This window comes from Halichoerus grypus, chromosome 5, assembly GCF_964656455.1.
Source record: "Halichoerus grypus chromosome 5, mHalGry1.hap1.1, whole genome shotgun sequence".
NCBI classification, from domain to species: domain Eukaryota; kingdom Metazoa; phylum Chordata; class Mammalia; order Carnivora; family Phocidae; genus Halichoerus; species Halichoerus grypus.
In genome coordinates this window covers 154,163,503-154,180,573 of record NC_135716.1, presented here as the reverse complement: position 1 = coordinate 154,180,573, position 17,071 = coordinate 154,163,503, and the positions used below count along the sequence as shown (strand labels likewise).

The window sequence follows — 17,071 nt, the reverse complement described above, 5'->3', positions numbered from 1 at the left end:
ATCTTGGGTAGGAAGGGGCAGGCAGGGCTCCCGGTCTGCCTGTCCTCTTCCGGGGTCTGATCCTACATCCCTTCTCCTTCGTCTCCCTCCTCGGGGGCCTTTCGGAGGTGGGAGGATGTCTGACCCTGAGCCGGCTGTGAGCCTGTGTCTGTCCTCTGGCAGGTCATTGAGTTTGATGACGGGGCAGGGTCTGTGCTGCGGATCCAGCCGTTGCGCGTGCAGCGAGATGAAGCCATCTATGAGTGCACAGCCACCAACAGCCTGGGAGAGATCAACACCAGCGCCAAGCTCTCAGTTCTCGAAGGTACGTGCCGGGGAGCAACGTGACGTGGAGGGCGGGTAGACCGGCGTGTGGGAAGAGCCAGTCAGCCAGCCCTGCCCCTGCCGTGGGCTGGTGTGTGTTTGGCAGAAAGGAGAACTGGCCATCTTGGCGTCGGCAAAGGTCGGATGTGGACGGGGATGGTCACTGGATGTGGCCTGGACTGTGTAGCGTGTGCCTGGTGTCTTTGTATCCTCCTGCGGAGCCGTGGCATTGCTCGGGTAGGGTCTGAGGTCTGACTTGACGCGTGGGGCTGCGGTTGTCTATCGTCTGGGTGACGTGGCTTGTGGCAGCGGATCTGATTTTCCTGTGGAGCCTGGCGGGGGACTCCAGAGAGGTGTGTTCCCTATAGCCCTTAGGAACAAGGGCCCCAGGCTGGGGGCTAGGACTGTGTGTGTGGATTTTAGTGCCTTCTCCCCTCCTGGCTCCTGCATTCATTCACAATACTCCCTAATGCTGCTGGGAAGTCCAGAGCGTCATCTGACCTGGGCCCTGCCCTCGAGACGGTCTCCAGTAAGTCTTATGGGGGCAGCTAGGGTTGCACAGAGGAGAGGGAACTGTTGTCTGAGCTGAGCCCGAAGGGTAAGTGGGAGTCGGGGTGGGGGCCTAGGCAGAAAGAACAGCAGCAGCATGTGCCAGGGCCCAGAAGCAGGAGAGAAGGGGGCTTTCAGGGAACTCTGAGTTGCTCAGTTCAGCTTGGGGGGTGGATGGAGTTTGAGGGCACAGAGAGACGGTGGGGTGATCTAGAGAGGCTGGAGGGCAGATCACACAGGATGTGGCTGAGAAATGAACTCTCCTGGGGGTGTAGGAAACCATGGGTGGGGGGGTGACATGATCGGCCCCCAGCCACAATGGATTCATCAGCCTGAATATGTCTGTGTGTATTTTCAAAATATAGCCTTGATTGTTGCCTTTTTTAAAAAAATTGCGGTAACAATACCTGTTCACTGTTGAAAATTTGAGAAGTATAAAATAGCACATAGGAAAAAATAAAAATCACCTGTTATCTTACCTCTACCAGTGACACTTGATTATTTCCTTAGGGTCCATTTTCTGGGCAGGCATTACGTATGCAGTTAACCCTTGAACAGTGCAGGGGTTAGGTGTGCTACCCCCCCACCCCCCACCCAAGCAGTGGAAAATCTGCATATAACTTTTGATTCTCCCAAAACTTAACTACCAATAGCCTACTATCTACTGGAAGCCTTACCAATAACGTAAAGTTGATCAGGGGCACCTAGGTGGCTCAGTCGTTTAAGCGTCTGCCTTCTGCTCAGGTCATGATTCCGGGGTCCTGGGATCGAGCCCCACGTTGGGCTCCCTGCTCAGCAGGGAGTCTGCTTCTCCCTCTGTTCCTTCCCCTGCTTGTGCTCCCTCTCCCCCCTGAGATAAATAAATAAAATCTTTAAAAAAAAAATGTAAAGTTGATTAACACATATCTTGTGTATATATTATATACTGTATTTTTACGATAAAGTAAGCTAGAGAAGAGAAAATCTTATTAAGAAAATCATGAGAGAGGGGCACCTGGCTGGCTCAGTCAGGAGAGTATGTGACTCTTGACCTCAGGGTCGTGAGTTCAAGGTCCACCTTGAGTGTAGACATTAGTAAAAAAAAGTAAATTTTTAAAAAAGAAAATCATGAGAAAAAATAAATTTGTGTAGTACTATACTATAGTTAGCGAAAAAAGTTCACATATAAGTGGACCTGTGCAGTTCAAACCTGTATTGTTCAAGGGTCGGTTGTGTAAGAAAAATGGGATCACATCCTGCCCAATGATCTGTAGACTGCTTTTTTTTTTTTTTTTCAAGATTTTGTTTTTAAGTAATCTCTACACCCAATAGGGGGCTCGAACTCACAACCCTGAGATCAAGAGTTGCATGCTCTACCGACTGAGCCAGCTGGGCGCCCCTCATTTGTAGACTGCTTTTCAAAATAACATACCATGAACATCTTCCTCACCATTAAATATTCTGTATCATTATTTTTAATGGCTGTAGGTATCACACGAGGTGCCTTAATTTATTTAGCCATTCCTTTATTGTTGGACACATATATTGTTCCCATTTTCTTGCTTTTATAAATAAAGTGCTATGCACTTCCTTGCAGATAAGATGTGTTCACCTTCCTGATTATTTCCTTATTCTAGATTCATGGAAGTGGAATTGCTGGATCAAAGGACACATGAATTTTTAAGAGTTTCAGTATTTCCAGAAGATTGTGTCAGTTTACACTCCCACCAAGCAGGGCATGAGAGGGCCTCTTCTGCACATCCTCACCAGCAGTGGGAATTATCATTAAAAAAAATCTTTGCCAAGTTAATAGGCAAAAAATGGCATCTCAATTTAATTTGCATTTCTTTGATTACAAGAGCAGTTGAACATCTTTTCACATTGGCCATTTTTATGCTATGGCTTTATGTGTTTGCATGCATCCATTCAGTAACTCCCTTGCGCCTGTGTGTTTCCTGTGTGTATGTGGCGGGGGTCCAGTTTAGAGGGACAGTGGTTAAGAGCAGGGGCTCCAGACCCCTTCCTCTCTTACCTTGTGACCTGGACAAGTAACTGTGCCTCTGAGCCTCATTTGCTCCATCTGTAAACAGGGAGGCAATGCCTACTACCCGAGCTGGTTTGGAGGATTGAATATGACGTAAAGTAGTTCACGGGATTCCAGTGGGAACGGTAGCTGCTGCTGGGCGGGAAGCTGCCAGTACCTGGCTTCCGTGGCATCATCTAGGTGGTGCAGCCCCACTGTCCATTCCCACCGGGGTGGGGTGGGGGGACTGACCTGTGGAGCAGGGACCCAGAGGACAGGCCCTGGGCCAGGACCTCAGTTTCTGTCGCTGTAACCGGGGACAAGTAGTTCAGCCCTGCCTTCCCTCCTGTTGGCGTCTGCACCAGCAGGGAGCCATCTGTCCTACCCTGGCATTTGGGAGATGGCTAAAGGGTCAGAACCGTGGCTCCTGCCCCAGAGGGCATCTGATCAGACTCTTGTGGAAGAAAGAGGACCTCCGTGCTAATGTTGAAAGAAAAGCACCCCTCCCCAGAATCCCTATGCCCCAGTTCCTTTGTGGGCACTCTCCTTCCCCCGCACTGCCCTAGGCAGCTTTATCTTTTATAGGATTGAGGAGGAGGAGGATGGTCTTTCAGGTCCTGAGGTGAGGGGGATTCAGACTTGGAGGGGACCCCTCCATCCTGAGGGGCATTCTTGAATGAAGGTTCCTCTAGCAGGGGCTAGGGGATGTTTGTGTTTCTAGGCTGTGGGAAGTGTCTGATGAGGTTGGGGTCAGTGTGGGGCAGGTCCCTGCCCTGCTGGTGCTCCCGCCCCTGGGGGGGGGTGGGACTGTGGGCCTCAGGGAGCCCCTCCTCCTCCTGAAACGCGGCACCCGGAAGACGAAATGCTGACTTACCGTGTTGGTCTGTGTAACCTTGACCAGGCTCCTGGCTTGGCAGAAAGGAGTGGAGTGGGAGGTCTCAAAGGTGCCAGGAGGCGGGGCCAGGAGGAAGCAGCCCAGACTGTGAGCATCCCCGCCCCTCCCTGCCCGCCCTGAAAGGTGTGGGGGCCGGGGGGGGGGAGCGGAGCAGGCTGAAAGGGTAGTCTGACTGGGGCTGTGGGCTGGAGCCAGAGGAGAGCCAGGCCGCTCCTGGGAGGCCTCCACAGGTTCTAAGGAGGCCTGGGGAGAGGATGAGACTGGTTTGAGGGCTGGGAATAAGAGTGAGTCCCTTCCGGGTGTCACACACCGCACGTACGCCCCAAAGCACGAAAGCACGGTCCGTGCACATGCTTACTGCGCACTGGGCATATCAAGGGAGTGGCTGAGGGCTGCCTGCGGCGACCCGGCTCAGGGGAGGAGTCAGTGTGCCCCCAAAAGGGAGCCCCGGCCTACAGCTGTGGTCCCGTGCCCCCTGCCCTGTGTGGTTCCGCACCAGGCCCAGCCTCCCCCATATGCAGTCCGGTGCAGCGTCGGGGAACCACCAGGCTGCTTGGGGGCCCGCCACTCCCTCATCCCGGCCTTTGCCCCCGGCTCCCCCGACACCTGACTGCCACTCCCCGTGTGTCCACGTGTGGCCCGGTGTGGCCCTGCGGTGCTGCGCCTGCCGCCCCCCCAGCCCCAGGGCTGGGGACCGGGTGGGGGTGCCCGGCACAAGCGGGCCAGGGCGAGCCGTCCGGGCTGTGACGCGCGTGGGGCCCTGCCGCCCAGTGTTCCTGTCTGAGTGGTAATTGAAGCCATTAGCGCACCAGCCTCTCCCTCGCCCGGTAATGGCAGGAAAAGCTCTTCTCACTCCGCACTCTTGAGGCAGCGGCTGAATCACTCCCCCTCCAACCCGCCCGCTGCCGCCACTGAGACAGAGAATCTGACATTTTCCCTCTCCAGGGAGGGGGAGGGGCGGCAGGCTTTGCTTCTTGGCCTTTCCCTCCAGGAGGTGGGAGGAGTGAGGGGCTTGGCGCTCCTTCTGGACCTTACGCTCTGATCTGCCTGAGCCAGTGGGTTCCAGGCCAGGCAGGACAGTGGTCAGCGAAGCCCCAAAGGAGGCCAGACAGCAGGGATGTAGGCAGGGCCCTGGTGACTTGGGTAGGTTCTGGGAGGGCTACGGAAGGGGAGGGGAGAGGTGGAGGACCGCAGGGGGTGGGGGGGAGCCCAGGAGCAGGAATGAGCTGTTGGTGACTCTGTCCTGGGGGGGTCTGGCGCTGAGGGCCGGTGGCGGTGCTTGCCTTGTGATCATGGACACAGCAGCCAACACGCACCCCGTGTGTGCCGTGGGTGCCCCGCGTGCCCTGGGTAAGGCTGTGTGGTGTGTGCTGCGTGTACAGCCGGGGGTGTGCAGATGTGTGTGTGTGTGTGTGTGCGCGCACGCACGCGCGCACTCCCATCAAGCACCGTGGGGAGGTGTGGTGTATACGGCAGGTGATGTACATCGTGCCGTGTCTGTGTGTGCGCACACGGGCGTGTATGTGGGGCGCGGTGTGGTGTGCATGGCAAGCAGCCTGAGCTGAGTGTGTGGGGGTCAGTCTGACGCTTGGGGGCATGGTCAGAGAGGCTGTGTTGGGCTCATTGTCTTGGGGACCCATGGGTTCCCTGCCCAGAGCTGCTGGTCAGCGAGACAGCTGGACAGACGAACGTGGGACAGAGTGGTCAGCCTGACCTGTTCTCAAGTACAGTGGCTCCCCAGCACGTCCTCTGCAGCCAGGCCAGGAAGGAGGGTGCACAGATAGGGGTCCTGCTCAGACCTTGGGAGCCCTCCACTTCCTCCCCTGCTCCTACCAAGGCCAGGCTCCCTTTCACCTGTTTCCACCCGGCCTCGATGTCTGCTGGGTGACTAGGACCGTACCATCCTTGGATGCCACATGGGCCCGGGAATCCAGGTGCCTTCATGGAGTGTGTCTGGTCTGCCTCCTTCGTGGCAGGCTCTGTGGGTGCCAACTGTTAGGCATGTGGGATGGAGACTGGGGTAGCAGGGCAATCAGTGCTGGGCCTGGACCCATGAGTTCTGCAGTGGCTCCCACCCTGGCTGGCCTTGGGACCTGTGGGATGATGAAGGACCTCTTGAGACACCCCCCCACTCCTCACCCCCATACTCAGTCCCTTTGGAAACAGCCTCAGGGACAGGAGGACTGATAAGCAACATGTGACCCTGTCCTGAGATCCTGGGCTAGGCTGGACGTGGAGCAGTCAGTAAGGGAACTTGCTTTCAGGATGGGTGGGAGTTTCCCAGGGAGTTAGCACTCCTTACTCTACCCCTCTCTCTGCCCCTGGCCCAGGCCTCACTGGGGTTGGGGGCGTTTGGATAAAGGGCTACCACAGGCAGAGGATGACTTCCCAAGTGGCAGGCTCTGCCCTCTCCCTGTTGCCTACATAGGTGTCTGGGTAACAAGCTGGTTTTGCAGAAGCTGGGCCTGTCACCTCCCTGATTTGCAGCCACAGAAGGCCTAGAACCCAGACCAACTCCTGCCCCTCCCCTCTCAGCGGAGGCATGACCTACGTGCTTCTGGTCCAGTGACTGGTCTCTGTGACCTGTCCTTCCACCCCCCATCATGACCACTGTAGCATTGGGGACCACACAGACATGAGGCTCGGCAGCCATTTCCTGGAGAGTTCTGGGCCCTCGGCATGGGGCCGGGGGAGGTGTTAGGTAGGTGGGCAATGCCAAGAGGGCCTTGAAGTTCAGACTCTGGGTTTCTTGGTACCTAGAATCCCCCATTTTCTCTAGTTTTGATCCTTCTCCAAGGGCCCAGCTGGACTCCCTTCTGAATGGCCCTCCTGTGGTATAGGCAGTATGCTTGTGTTTTCTGTTAGCCAGACAGTAGGTACGTCCCCCGTGCCCAGCCTGCCCCCCCATCACAGGTACTTACTAGTCCCTGGTTTGTGCTTGGCCCCCTCACTGACTCCCCTCTCCCGTAGCCTCATGACCACACAGTGGAGCCAGCAGCTCTGGGAACAGCTAACCAAGTTGGAGGTTTTAAATGCCCGTATGTGTGCACATTCTCTATCCTTGGTAGGTGCCTCCCTCTGGTTGCCGGGGAGAGAGGATTTTAATCAGAGGAATGACGCGATCAAATGTATGCTTCAGAAAGGTCCCTGAGGGTGCAGAGTGGGGTGGCAGGAGACCAGTAAGAGGTTGAGGCAGCCCTGCAGCCCAGGCAATAGGGCAGTGGCCCAAACCCAGGCAGCAGGCAGGGGAGGAAGGGGGGAATGGGTGGCAAGCGGTGGAGAGAGCTACCTGGCTACTGTGGGGCTGAGGAGGTGGGAGACTCTGGGTTACGGCTCTGGGGCCAGGTAGGTGGTGGTACCATTCTCTAAGTTTCAGGACCCGGTCTGAAGGGGCAGATTGACGAGTCCAGCTAGAAATCTGTTGTATCAGGCATGTGCGGGCATCCAGGGGGAGGTATCCAGGAGGCCTTGTTCAGATTCGCCTGGCGCTCCAAGGGACATCTGGAAATGGAGTTTTGAAGGCTGAGAAATGGCACATCTCAGGGAGCCAGAGCCAAGAAGGGAGGAAGAGGGCCCGGATGGAGCCCCAGCTGGCTAGTACTTCATGTTGGGGGGCGGTGGGGGGGGTTTCCATAGGAATCTGGTGAGGAGGGGCCTGAAAGGGAGGAGGGAAACCCAGAGGGAGGCTGTGGAAATGGAGAGAAGAGAGGTATGTGAAGGAGGAGGGAGTGGTCAGTGGGGCGGGGTGCTGTCAAGAGGGCAGACAAGATGGGCACTCAGAAGTGTCCTTTGGACTTAGCCCCGTGGAGTCGTGATTGACCTTGATGAACTGGCCAGAAGCAGTAGGGGTGGCAGCTGGGTGACAGGGGTCTGAGGAGTGAGTGGGAGGCTGTCGGTGGTCTGGGGTGACTGGGCCTGAACCTGGGGCGGAGAGAAAATAGATAAAGGCGGAGAGAAAATAGATAAAAAGAATCTTCCTGGAGTAGGGCCAAGGGGGGGAACCCCAGGAGGAGAGTCCAGCCTGGGCCAGGTCCCGGACGCCAGAGTGTGGGTAGGGTGTACAGCTGGGGATAGCCCCACGGTTCACTTGGGGGGGGGGGGTTGAGTAGAGCAGTATGAGGTGCCAGGGAAGCCCTGGGGGAGGGGGAGGCCATGGCTGCTCTCAGCTCTCACTGCCACTCTCGGGCTCTCGCTGCCGACAGGCCCCAAACAGCTCAGATTCAAAAACAAAACAGGCTTTTAAGATGCCAAGTTTGATGAAATCTGAGTGCTGGAAGAGGTGGGAGTTTTCTCTTAGAAAAAGCTGAAAATCGAGACTGAAAGCTGCGAAGGAAGATGGGCCCAAGGCTCCCTGGGCGCCCCCCCTTACTGCCTGGAAGCAGGGTGGGGGTGCTCTCTGGAGAGCGGGAGCCTCCAGGGCTGGGGAGGGCCTCCGAATTGATAGCTGGTGTCTTGGCCCCAACCCTGCTAAGGATGGAGCTGCCTCAGGGACGACGCTTGAGGTGGCCTTGGTTTCCCTAGAGTGCACAGGGGTTGGGGGAACCCGCAGCCCCACTACCCATGTGCTTCCTTCATGTGTCTCTACACGTCTGCCGCTCCCATGTCTCTGGGTGCACGTGCCTCAGCATTCGCGTCTCCCTGACTGCATGTGTCCACATGTGTGCACTGCCTCTGGATCTGCTCGCAGGAGTCTGTTTCCACAGGTGCCTGTCACTGCAGGTGTCCCTCCACACACGCACGTACATTTCTATTTTTGCACCTGTCTCTTTCTCCATGTATCTCTCTGTGGGTCCCTGGCTGTGCATGTTTCTAGGTGTCTGTGTTCAGAGACAGGGTGAGGCCAGGCCCAGCACTCAGGCACAGGGGAGGAGGTCAGGCTGACAGACGGTGCCACCCCAGGGAGCCTGTGGGTGCGTGTGCCAATGTGGGCCTGCGTATGCACAGAGACGCCGTGACGCTGGGTAAACACGGGTGAGAAGGTCGTGCTGACAGACGGTGCTGCCCGCCCCAGGACCCTGCGAGGCGTCTCCATCTGTCGGCTTCCCTGGTGCATCCCCCTCCCTCTGGCCCAGACTCAGCCTCAGGCATCCCAGGCTGAGCTGGACAAAGAAACCTGTGTGTGCTTTGTAGGGGCCTCACCAGCCTCCCTCCCCCCAGCCATCACAGCCGGCCTAAGCTCATCCCCTGTCTACCCCTACCCTAGCCTCATCTGTCAGGACCCCAAAATTTGCCTTAGCTCCAACCAGACTTACCTTCCTACTGGCCCCCCACCCTCCCATAGCCTTCACTCAGGCAGTCCCCCGCCCTCCAAAGCTCTCCCTGCCTCCCATGCTCAAGGGTTTAGTACCTTTGCGTCTCTCTCCTCCTCCAGGAAGCCACCAAGATGGCAAGTGAGTCATGGAGTTGAAGCAGCTCCACCACCGCTGTGGGGCCTCAGCCAAGTTTCTGCCCCTCTCCCCTAGCCTTAGTCTCACAACACCCTCCGCCCCCACACACGCACCCTGTCATCTTCCTCTGCCCGGTGGGGCCAGCAGGGGAGGAGTTCAGAGCTCCTGTTGCAGTATCTAAAGACCAGTGCAGTTTGCGGCAGGAGCCATTAATGTGCACGTGCGAACCCACCACAGGTACTCAGAGATCTGGGGGGGGCAGACCCTTGGGAATGTGTGTGCACCCTACCTGTGCATGCTGGCGGAATCCACAGACAGCTGTAGAGACTTGGGCTCCCGGGTACCTCTAAAGTCCCTTAGAGGCCTCATGGGCTTCTCTTTCCCCCAAGGACCCCCTTGTCAGAGAATGGAGGGGCCTCCGCCCTGCAGCCACACACTGCGAATGCCCGGCTGAGGCTATGAGGCAGGTGTGGGGAGCCCCATCTACCCGGTTGAGCGGGAAGGAAGCCTAAGGGGGAGGGGAGCGGAGAGTTGGGGAGTTGGAATGGGGGAGCAGGGTCCCGGGAGGGGGCGCGCCCGCTCCACCCAGGTGGGGGCCGCAGGGGCGGCAGCTGCTTGGACCAATCGCGGATGCGCGCCCGCTGGGACACGGCACGCGCAGCCTTCCTCCGCGAGCCCGCCTCTCCGCCGTTGCCATGGTTACCGGGTGGCCTGGAGGGGGAGGGGCCTTCCTTCCACCCGCAGCCCGCGGGACAGGTTTGGGGGGGACTCGATGAGCATACATTGGGGTGTGGGGATGTGGGTGTGTGCCCTCGGGTGGCCACATGTGGGGGACAGTCGGGTTTGTCCTGCCACTTGTGCGCAGGGGGTTTCTGGGGAGCGGCTGAGCCCTGAAGCTGGGTGGAGGGTGTGGTATGGGGCAGGATGGTGGCACTGTTCCCCAGGGGCACCCCTCCCCTCCCGGGAGCCCAAGGCCCAGCCCTGCCAGGCGTGGGGCCCACCCCCCGGGGTCATCCCAGCCCCACCTCTCATTTAGCTGTGTGACCTTGGCCGGTTTTTAAGCCCCCCAGTCACTCCTCTACCGCATGGGGTTTTTGTGAGATTAAATCATTTTTTAAAGCGTTTTAACTCTCTACATGGAACATAGTAAATGCTCTGTAACCATAACCTCCTATGCCTCCTATCTGGGCCTCAGTTTTCCTGATTGTTGATGGGTTTGCGGTGATCATGTGACGTCAGACTGAGGGATTTCCCCAGGTCAGTAGCCTCAGTGGTTGAGGCTGTAGTGGTCCTGGCCCCTGTGGGTACTGGGGGTGTGCGGGGGATAAATGTGCCGGACTCGTGGATGGGTCAGTTTACACCAGCTTGGCCAGACACACGACGGGCATCAGTAAGCAGCTGCTGACCTTGGCTACGTTTGAATGTACTGGAGGCCACCTGCGGAGCAGGGAAGGAAGAGACGGCAGCAGGTCCCTCCTGAGGGGCCGGAGTCCTCCTGCGAGACACGCTTCCCCGGCTGGAGGTGCAGGACTGCAGCCTTCCGAGCTCTGCCTAGAAGCCTAGTTGGCACAAGGGCCCAGCTTTTGGGTCCCGCTGTTTTATGGACAGCTCTTCACACATGCCGGTTTTAGGCTCTGGCGGCAGTGCCTGAGGCATGATCTGAGCCAAGGACGGAGCGATTGAGGGCGCGATAATTGAGGGAGGAAAATTAATTGTCCTTAATTTGGCGTAAATCCCCAAGACCTTCCCCGTGTTAGGAATTCAGAGTAGATTCCGGGACACTGGGCCGCAGGTGTTTGTACTTCTTCCCTTCTCCTTGATCTACCTTGCCGGTGGAGATGGGGGCCAGCTGACTTCTGGGCCGGGACTCTGGCAGACTCTGTCACCCCTGCGCCCCTCATTGCTCAGCAGGGCTGAGCAGGTGGGATTGAGGACTGTCACCCTGGTGAGCCAGGGTGGCTCTAACTGTCCTGAGTGTCCCCCAGCTGCTGAGGAGGGCAAAGAGGGTGGAGGGGGGCCCTAGGCCTTCCTGTTAAAGCAAGTAGCAGCAGGCCCAAAGGAAGCTGCCTCCTGCTTGGTATACCCCAAGTCCTGCTTCCTTGCCACTGTTTAACATTCTCCTATTAAAAATCAGAGCTGGTGGGGCACCTGGGTGGCTTAGTCGTTAAATGTCCGCCTTCGGCTCAGGTCATGATCCCGGGGTCCTGGGATCGAGCCCCGAGTCGGGCTCCTTGCTCTGCGGGAAGCCTGCTTCTCCCTCTCCTGTTCCCCCTGTTTGTGTTCCCTCTCTCTGTGTCAAATAAATAAATAAAATCTTTTTAAAAATAAATAAAAATCAGAGCTGGAAGGCAGGACACTGGGACCATATTTACAGCCAAGGAGATGCTGGGTTCACATCTGGGATTTATAAGGCTGCCGGTGGAGAAGTAAGCGTACTGCCAGCTGCTGGGAGAGGCTGGGGAGGCAAGGCCGTGCTCGGAGTCCTACCGCTCTCCAGCCCAAGACCCCGTCTCCTCGTGGGGCCACGGTCCCTTTGGGATGCCCCCGGCAGCTAGAGCCTTGGCAGAGCCCCCCCAGGATCTGGCAGCAGGTAGAGGGATGTTTTGCCCCTGCCTGTTGGGGCTCCTCTGGCTTCCTCTCCTGCCTGGCTCCCCAGTCAGTCCCCCCGGGTCTCTGAGAGTCTATAGGGAGGATCAGCCCTGCCGGCCTTTACTTTCTAGAATCGCTTCTGAGGGTGCCGTGTGCCTTTTCCCTGGTACAGGAGTCCAACCTCAGCTAGTGTCCCCACACGCCCATCTTATGCTGGGCCCAAGGGAGGAAGGTCCAGGTGATGCTGTCTCCTGGTCTCTGCCACCGCGGAGCCTTGCTCCCCCACTGCAAGACTGACGGTGTTCCCCATCCTCCACTGGGCGTGTCTAGCGTCCACACTGACGGAGAGGCTCTGCCGAGTTCCCAGACACGCTCTGTGGTTTGCTCCTGGTGGGCAGACCCCACCAGCCCCAGGCCCTAGTCTCGGGTACCGGACTGCCCTGGTGGCTCAGCCAGTGCTCATTATAATGGTAATGTCAGCTAATACTCATTTGTGCAGATTCTCTGTCACACTCTCCAGCACATGTGCATCATTAGATGTGGTCCTCACGATGGCTTTACGAGGCGGGCACTGGAACCCAGTTTACAGTAAATGGAGGCATGGAGAGGATGAGTAATGCACGCACAGGTCACAGAGCTAGTTAGTGGTGGAGGTGGAAGCCCCACTCGCCTGCACTAGACCAGAGCCTGTGCTCCCAGACCCTCGTGCTTCCGTGGGTGCGGAGCGGCCAGCCTCGCTCCCCCAGCCTCAGGGGCTCTGTGCCGGAGTCTCTGCAGTGGGAGTGGGCGTGTGCTGATGTCTGTTGCTCCCGTGGAACTGACTCTTGCGTGACTGCCAACCCCCAGCAAGGTGGGAAAAGGCAGCCAGGGAGTTTTGTCTCCCTTCATCAAATTTTGGTGTCATCATAGAGCTTTTTCATGCTCCAACATGGTCCCCAGGCCTGACCGCGGCCCCCAGTGAGTGAGGGAAGAGGGTCAGGGTCAAGACTGGAGTAGAGAATGGGTCAGGGTCAGGACCAGGGGTTGTGGGGGTGTGGTCACTGGTAGGGCAGGGGGTACCCAGAGTCAGGTCCAGAATCCAGGCTGTGACGTGGGATTCTGCTGTGCTGTGGAGCTAAGGGCCAAATGCAAACAGTGGAGGGGACACTGCATGTGCAGAAAAGGGAAGGGGGACTAGACAGCACAGGGGGCCTTTGGGCTCAGTTGTGGCCCTGGGTGCAGCCATATGAGCCGTGGGCTGCCCCACAGCCCAGCATCTGTGCAGCACTTTCTGCTGTGGCCAGCAGAGCATCAATCCTTGTTTTTCCCAGGGCCCGGAGAGATAAGTGCTGACGTCTCCAGTCTGAGGCATTGTTTCTCAGACCTGGGAACTCCCTGACAGGGCAGGGGATGCTCCACTGCCGACTGTCTCCCTCCCCCTGCAGCCCTGCAAAGGGCAGGCCTGGGTAGTGGGACTCAGGAGTCTGGTTCCGCACATGGAGCAGAAATCAGAAATTGGGAGACGAGGGGCCTTGAGGGTCCCAGCCAACCGGGGAGTCAGGAGCCGCTGCCCCCGGTGGAGGGTTCTAGTGGGCAGGCAGTGCTGGCCCTAACTTTCACTTCTGTTTTTCGTCTGCAGAGGAACTGCTGCCCCCCGGGTTCCCCTCCATCGACATGGGGCCTCAGCTGAAGGTGGTGGAGAAGGCACGCACAGCCACCATGCTGTGCGCCGCAGGCGGGAATCCAGACCCCGAGATCTCTTGGTTCAAGGACTTCCTCCCTGTGGACCCTGCCACGAGCAATGGTCGCATCAAGCAGCTCCGTTCAGGTGAGCAGAGGGCGAGGGTCAAGGGGCCGCACAGACTTCAGGAAAGGTGTCCACCTGGCACCCAGCACAGCCTTCCCTCTCGGGCCTGGGAGCCACAGGAGGCCTCGGCCTGGGGCCGACCCTCCGGGCTGAGCAGAGGGCGTCCAGTGGGCAGATCAGATCTTGGTACAGGCCCCCCCGGCCCAGGGAAGAGAGCTTGACAGCAAGAGCTCGTTGTCAGTGATTCTTTTCCCTTCCTGGGATCGACAGAGTCTAGACTTCGGTCCAGCCCGGCTCCTTGCAGCATGAGTAGTGTGCCCGGCGTGGCGTTGGGCTCTGCAGAGGTGCTCTGTGGGTGTTCATCCTCCATCTTGCCTGGAGTCTGGCCTACATGATGCTTCTCGTTACTTCTCCAGACAGCAGGGCTTAGCCAGGAAAAGAGGCCAAAGATGCCTGATTCATCAGGCTTCAAAAGGCTGAACCTCAGGAGCTTAGAGCCAGGAGGACTTGCTGCCATCCCTTGGCCACCAGGGCTACCTGTCTCCTCTGGATATCTCAGTCGAGCCAGCTCGGAGCGCTGGCAGCAAGGATGCCGTCATGACCAGGCAAGAGGTGTCGCCCCATTGATCGATCTGCCTCCGAGGCTCCCGCCAGGATAATTGATTCAGTTTTTGTGGGAACGGTGCAGGCGGGAAAGGAGGCTCAGAATCAGCTCAGCATCAGCTTAGCTGCATTCTGCATTTGCCTCCGGCAAAGCCTGGACCGAGAGACCTTGGTCCAGAAACTCTGCTGTTAGCTGCGGGGTGGTGGGCTCAGGCAAGATGGCCAGAACCAGCCAGAGCCCCTGCTGCCCGTCAGCTGTGAGGTCAGCACTGCAAAGGAGGACGTGACTCTGCCCCTTTTGGGGTCCTGCAGGCCTAGAGGTGCCCCTGCCACTCCCTGGGTTGCCAGCCCCTCCCCATTGCCTCCCACCAGGGAGATGCCCCAGCAGCGCCCGGTCGGGGGGTGGGGGGGAGAGATGAGCTGCCCAGCAGGGGCAGGATTCAGGCCCGAGCCATGGCCACCTGAGACAGCCTACAAAGTGTGAGCTCATTTAATTTAATTAAAACTCAACAAGATGGAGGCAGCTGTAAGGCAGTTAATTAAAACAGCCATAATCAAGGCAGGAAATGGTCCGGCGGCATTTGCAGCCACTGCCCAGCACTGCCCAGCGGCCGGCCTGGTTCGGCTCCTCTGCATTTCCCCACAGCCCCCCCAGGCAGGCTCCCCACACAGCCAGATGGTCCTCCCCGCAGGCCTGGCCTCTGCCCCAGCACGGCCCTGGCTGTCCGTGGCAGCAATTCTGGGAAGGCTCACGGTCTCGCGCGCTCGCTCATCAAGTATTTATGCAGTGATTACTGTGTGCCAGGCCCCGTGCCACCCGTTCACTGCCCGTTACTCCACCGGCTGCTTCTCCCTGGCTTTCCCCTCATGCCTGTCTTCCCTGAGGCCTCCTCATCCTCCACTCCTTCGGCCAGCCAGGGAGCCCCTGTCCCCGGCACTTGCTCCATGGACCGGGCCTTCCCCCCAGGCCAGCTCACCCCCTCCTGTAGCTTCAGGTACCCTCTCCACGCCCGCGCGCCTCGTTCTGTCTCCCAACACCCCACAGCTTGCCCGAGCTTTAGACTAAAAAAATCTAGCAGCCTTCTGAGTGTCACCCTGACCTGCCGGGAGTGGTGACTTCCTTCCCAAACAGCCGTGGCCTTCTCCCGCTGACCAGCTCTCGGGGACACACCCCGACTCCTGCTCCAATAAGGAGGCATCACGTCCTTTTGTCACCCACACGGCTCTCACGCTGGACCCCCTTGGTCCTTCCACGGCCTTGGCTGTATCCCAGTCCCCAAGCCCTGCACTCCCCACCTCCAGGCTCTCCCCAGGAATCCAGCTGCCCACGTGGCCAGGCACCTGCTCCTGAACGAGGCGCACAGAACCCTCCTGATCTTCCCAGCTCAGGTCGCCAGCTTTACCTCCTCGGGTCTCAGCTACACCACTTACTAGCTCTGTGGCCTCATGAAGTTCTTTAACTTCTTTGAGCTTCTGTTCTCTCACCTTTAAAAAGGATTAAGCGAGACAACAGCAGTCGAAGCTTTAGTTCGCTGCCTGGCATATGGGGAGGGCTCTGGCCTCCCCTCACTTGCACGGAGCCACCCTGACCCCATCCTTGCCGTCTGCTCTAATTCACCAAATCAGGAAGCCTCTCCCTTCTGTGCCTAAGTAAGGCCTACTCCTTCAAGACACACCCCACCCCGTGTTGTTACCGCCTGGCCCCAGCTCTGCTCACTTAGGCTAGGCACTCCTTGCAGGGAGGGCATGGGTCTGGCTCCCCTCTGCAAGGTTTCCCTCAGCTCCCAGCACAAGCCCAGCTATAGCACAGGTATCTCTCGTGAACGAGACCTTCGGGCCCTGTCCCTGCAGACAAATGTCCATTCCCCCTGCTTCTTAGGTCCAAGGAAGACCTTGTTTGACCTTTGCTGCCACGTGGAAGCTGTAATCTGAGGGTTGTGGACCCAGGGTCCAGTTCCTGGGATGGCACCTGAGGGACTTAATCATCCTGCCTCTGTAGTAACAGACAGGAGTGTCTCCCTGCACCGTTCCTGCCTGGCCCTGGCACCAGGCCCTTGACTCCAGGAGCTGCCGGCCCTGTCTATTACCATGTAAAAGGGTGCTGGGGCCGGTCCCCGCACATTTGACAGGGACTTCCCTTCGTGGAGGGGAATCAGGCCTCCAAGTACTTGGCTGGTTACAGGGACCTTCACAGTTTACGCATCGCCGACGGATCACAAAGTATTTCCCTGCCTTTTGTTGCACTTGATTCTCCTGCAGCCCTGAGAAGTAGGACAGGCTGTGATTATCATGCCCACTTTACAGCTGAATTAAGGGAGTCCCCTGGGGTCACACGTGGAGATCCAGGGCCAGGGAGCTCCCCTGTGCAGTCACCGGAGGCCTTCTGGCATCACAAATGCCGAACCTGGGGCCTGGGGAATGGTTGGACCCTGTGAGCACTGCAGATTCCGCGGTCCCGTCCTCTCCAGATCTCACACCCTCCCTGAGCCGTCCCCAGAACCTGTGAGGCACCTGCAGGCTGAGCTGCAGCCCGTGGCACGGGGCATGGCCCCCGGAACAGGAGCTGGGGCGGGGGGGCCACTGGTGCGGGCGCCGCCCAGGCCTGAGCTCTGCTCCACAGGCGTTTTCCTCACTAAAGCGACGTGACGTGCTGCCACAAGAGCCTTCTGGGAATTTGAACTTGAAGCCCAGGGTGGGCGTAGGAGGAACGGAGACAAACTCAGGGAGAGCAGAAATCAAGTCAGGAGCAGACGGTGTCACTGGGGCAGCAAGCAGAGGCTGATCTCCAAGTGGGGCTCAGAGCCACTTCCGGGTCCTGAAAGGAGCTGGTGGCCCACACGCTCTGCCAAGCCTGGACAGGGCGCCGAGGAGACCTCCCTTGCTCCGCTCGTCCCCTTGGCCTGAATGTGCACGCCGCCATCCCATCACCGTTGAGGACAACCTGATCCACCACATCC

The 17,071-nt window shown here is 58.3% G+C and overlaps 1 protein-coding gene and 1 long non-coding RNA gene across 13 annotated transcripts in view; one reads left to right on the top strand and one right to left on the bottom strand.

Annotated features, from left to right (window-relative positions):
- The window catches only part of PTPRF (protein tyrosine phosphatase receptor type F), an 85,643-nt gene that overhangs the window by 22,737 nt on the left and 45,835 nt on the right, over positions 1-17,071 (top strand). For all 11 annotated transcript variants that reach the window (XM_036086098.2, XM_036086091.2, XM_036086090.2 and 8 more), the window contains exons 5-6: positions 163-304; positions 13,344-13,532. In XM_036086098.2, the coding sequence (XP_035941991.1) occupies positions 163-304; positions 13,344-13,532 (331 nt within the window). The remainder of the gene's footprint in view (positions 1-162; positions 305-13,343; positions 13,533-17,071) is intronic.
- Positions 2-9,698, bottom strand: LOC118531845 (uncharacterized). Of its 2 annotated transcripts, XR_004915418.2 has the most exons (6): positions 9,426-9,698; positions 5,650-5,842; positions 3,729-3,992; positions 2,864-2,911; positions 1,530-1,702; positions 2-261 (listed from the first exon to the last, which is right to left on the bottom strand). It is a non-coding gene; the product is annotated as an uncharacterized LOC118531845 (long non-coding RNA). The 2 variants fall into 2 exon arrangements; XR_013448211.1 differs by lacking the exon at positions 5,650-5,842 and having other exon boundaries at positions 9,097-9,698.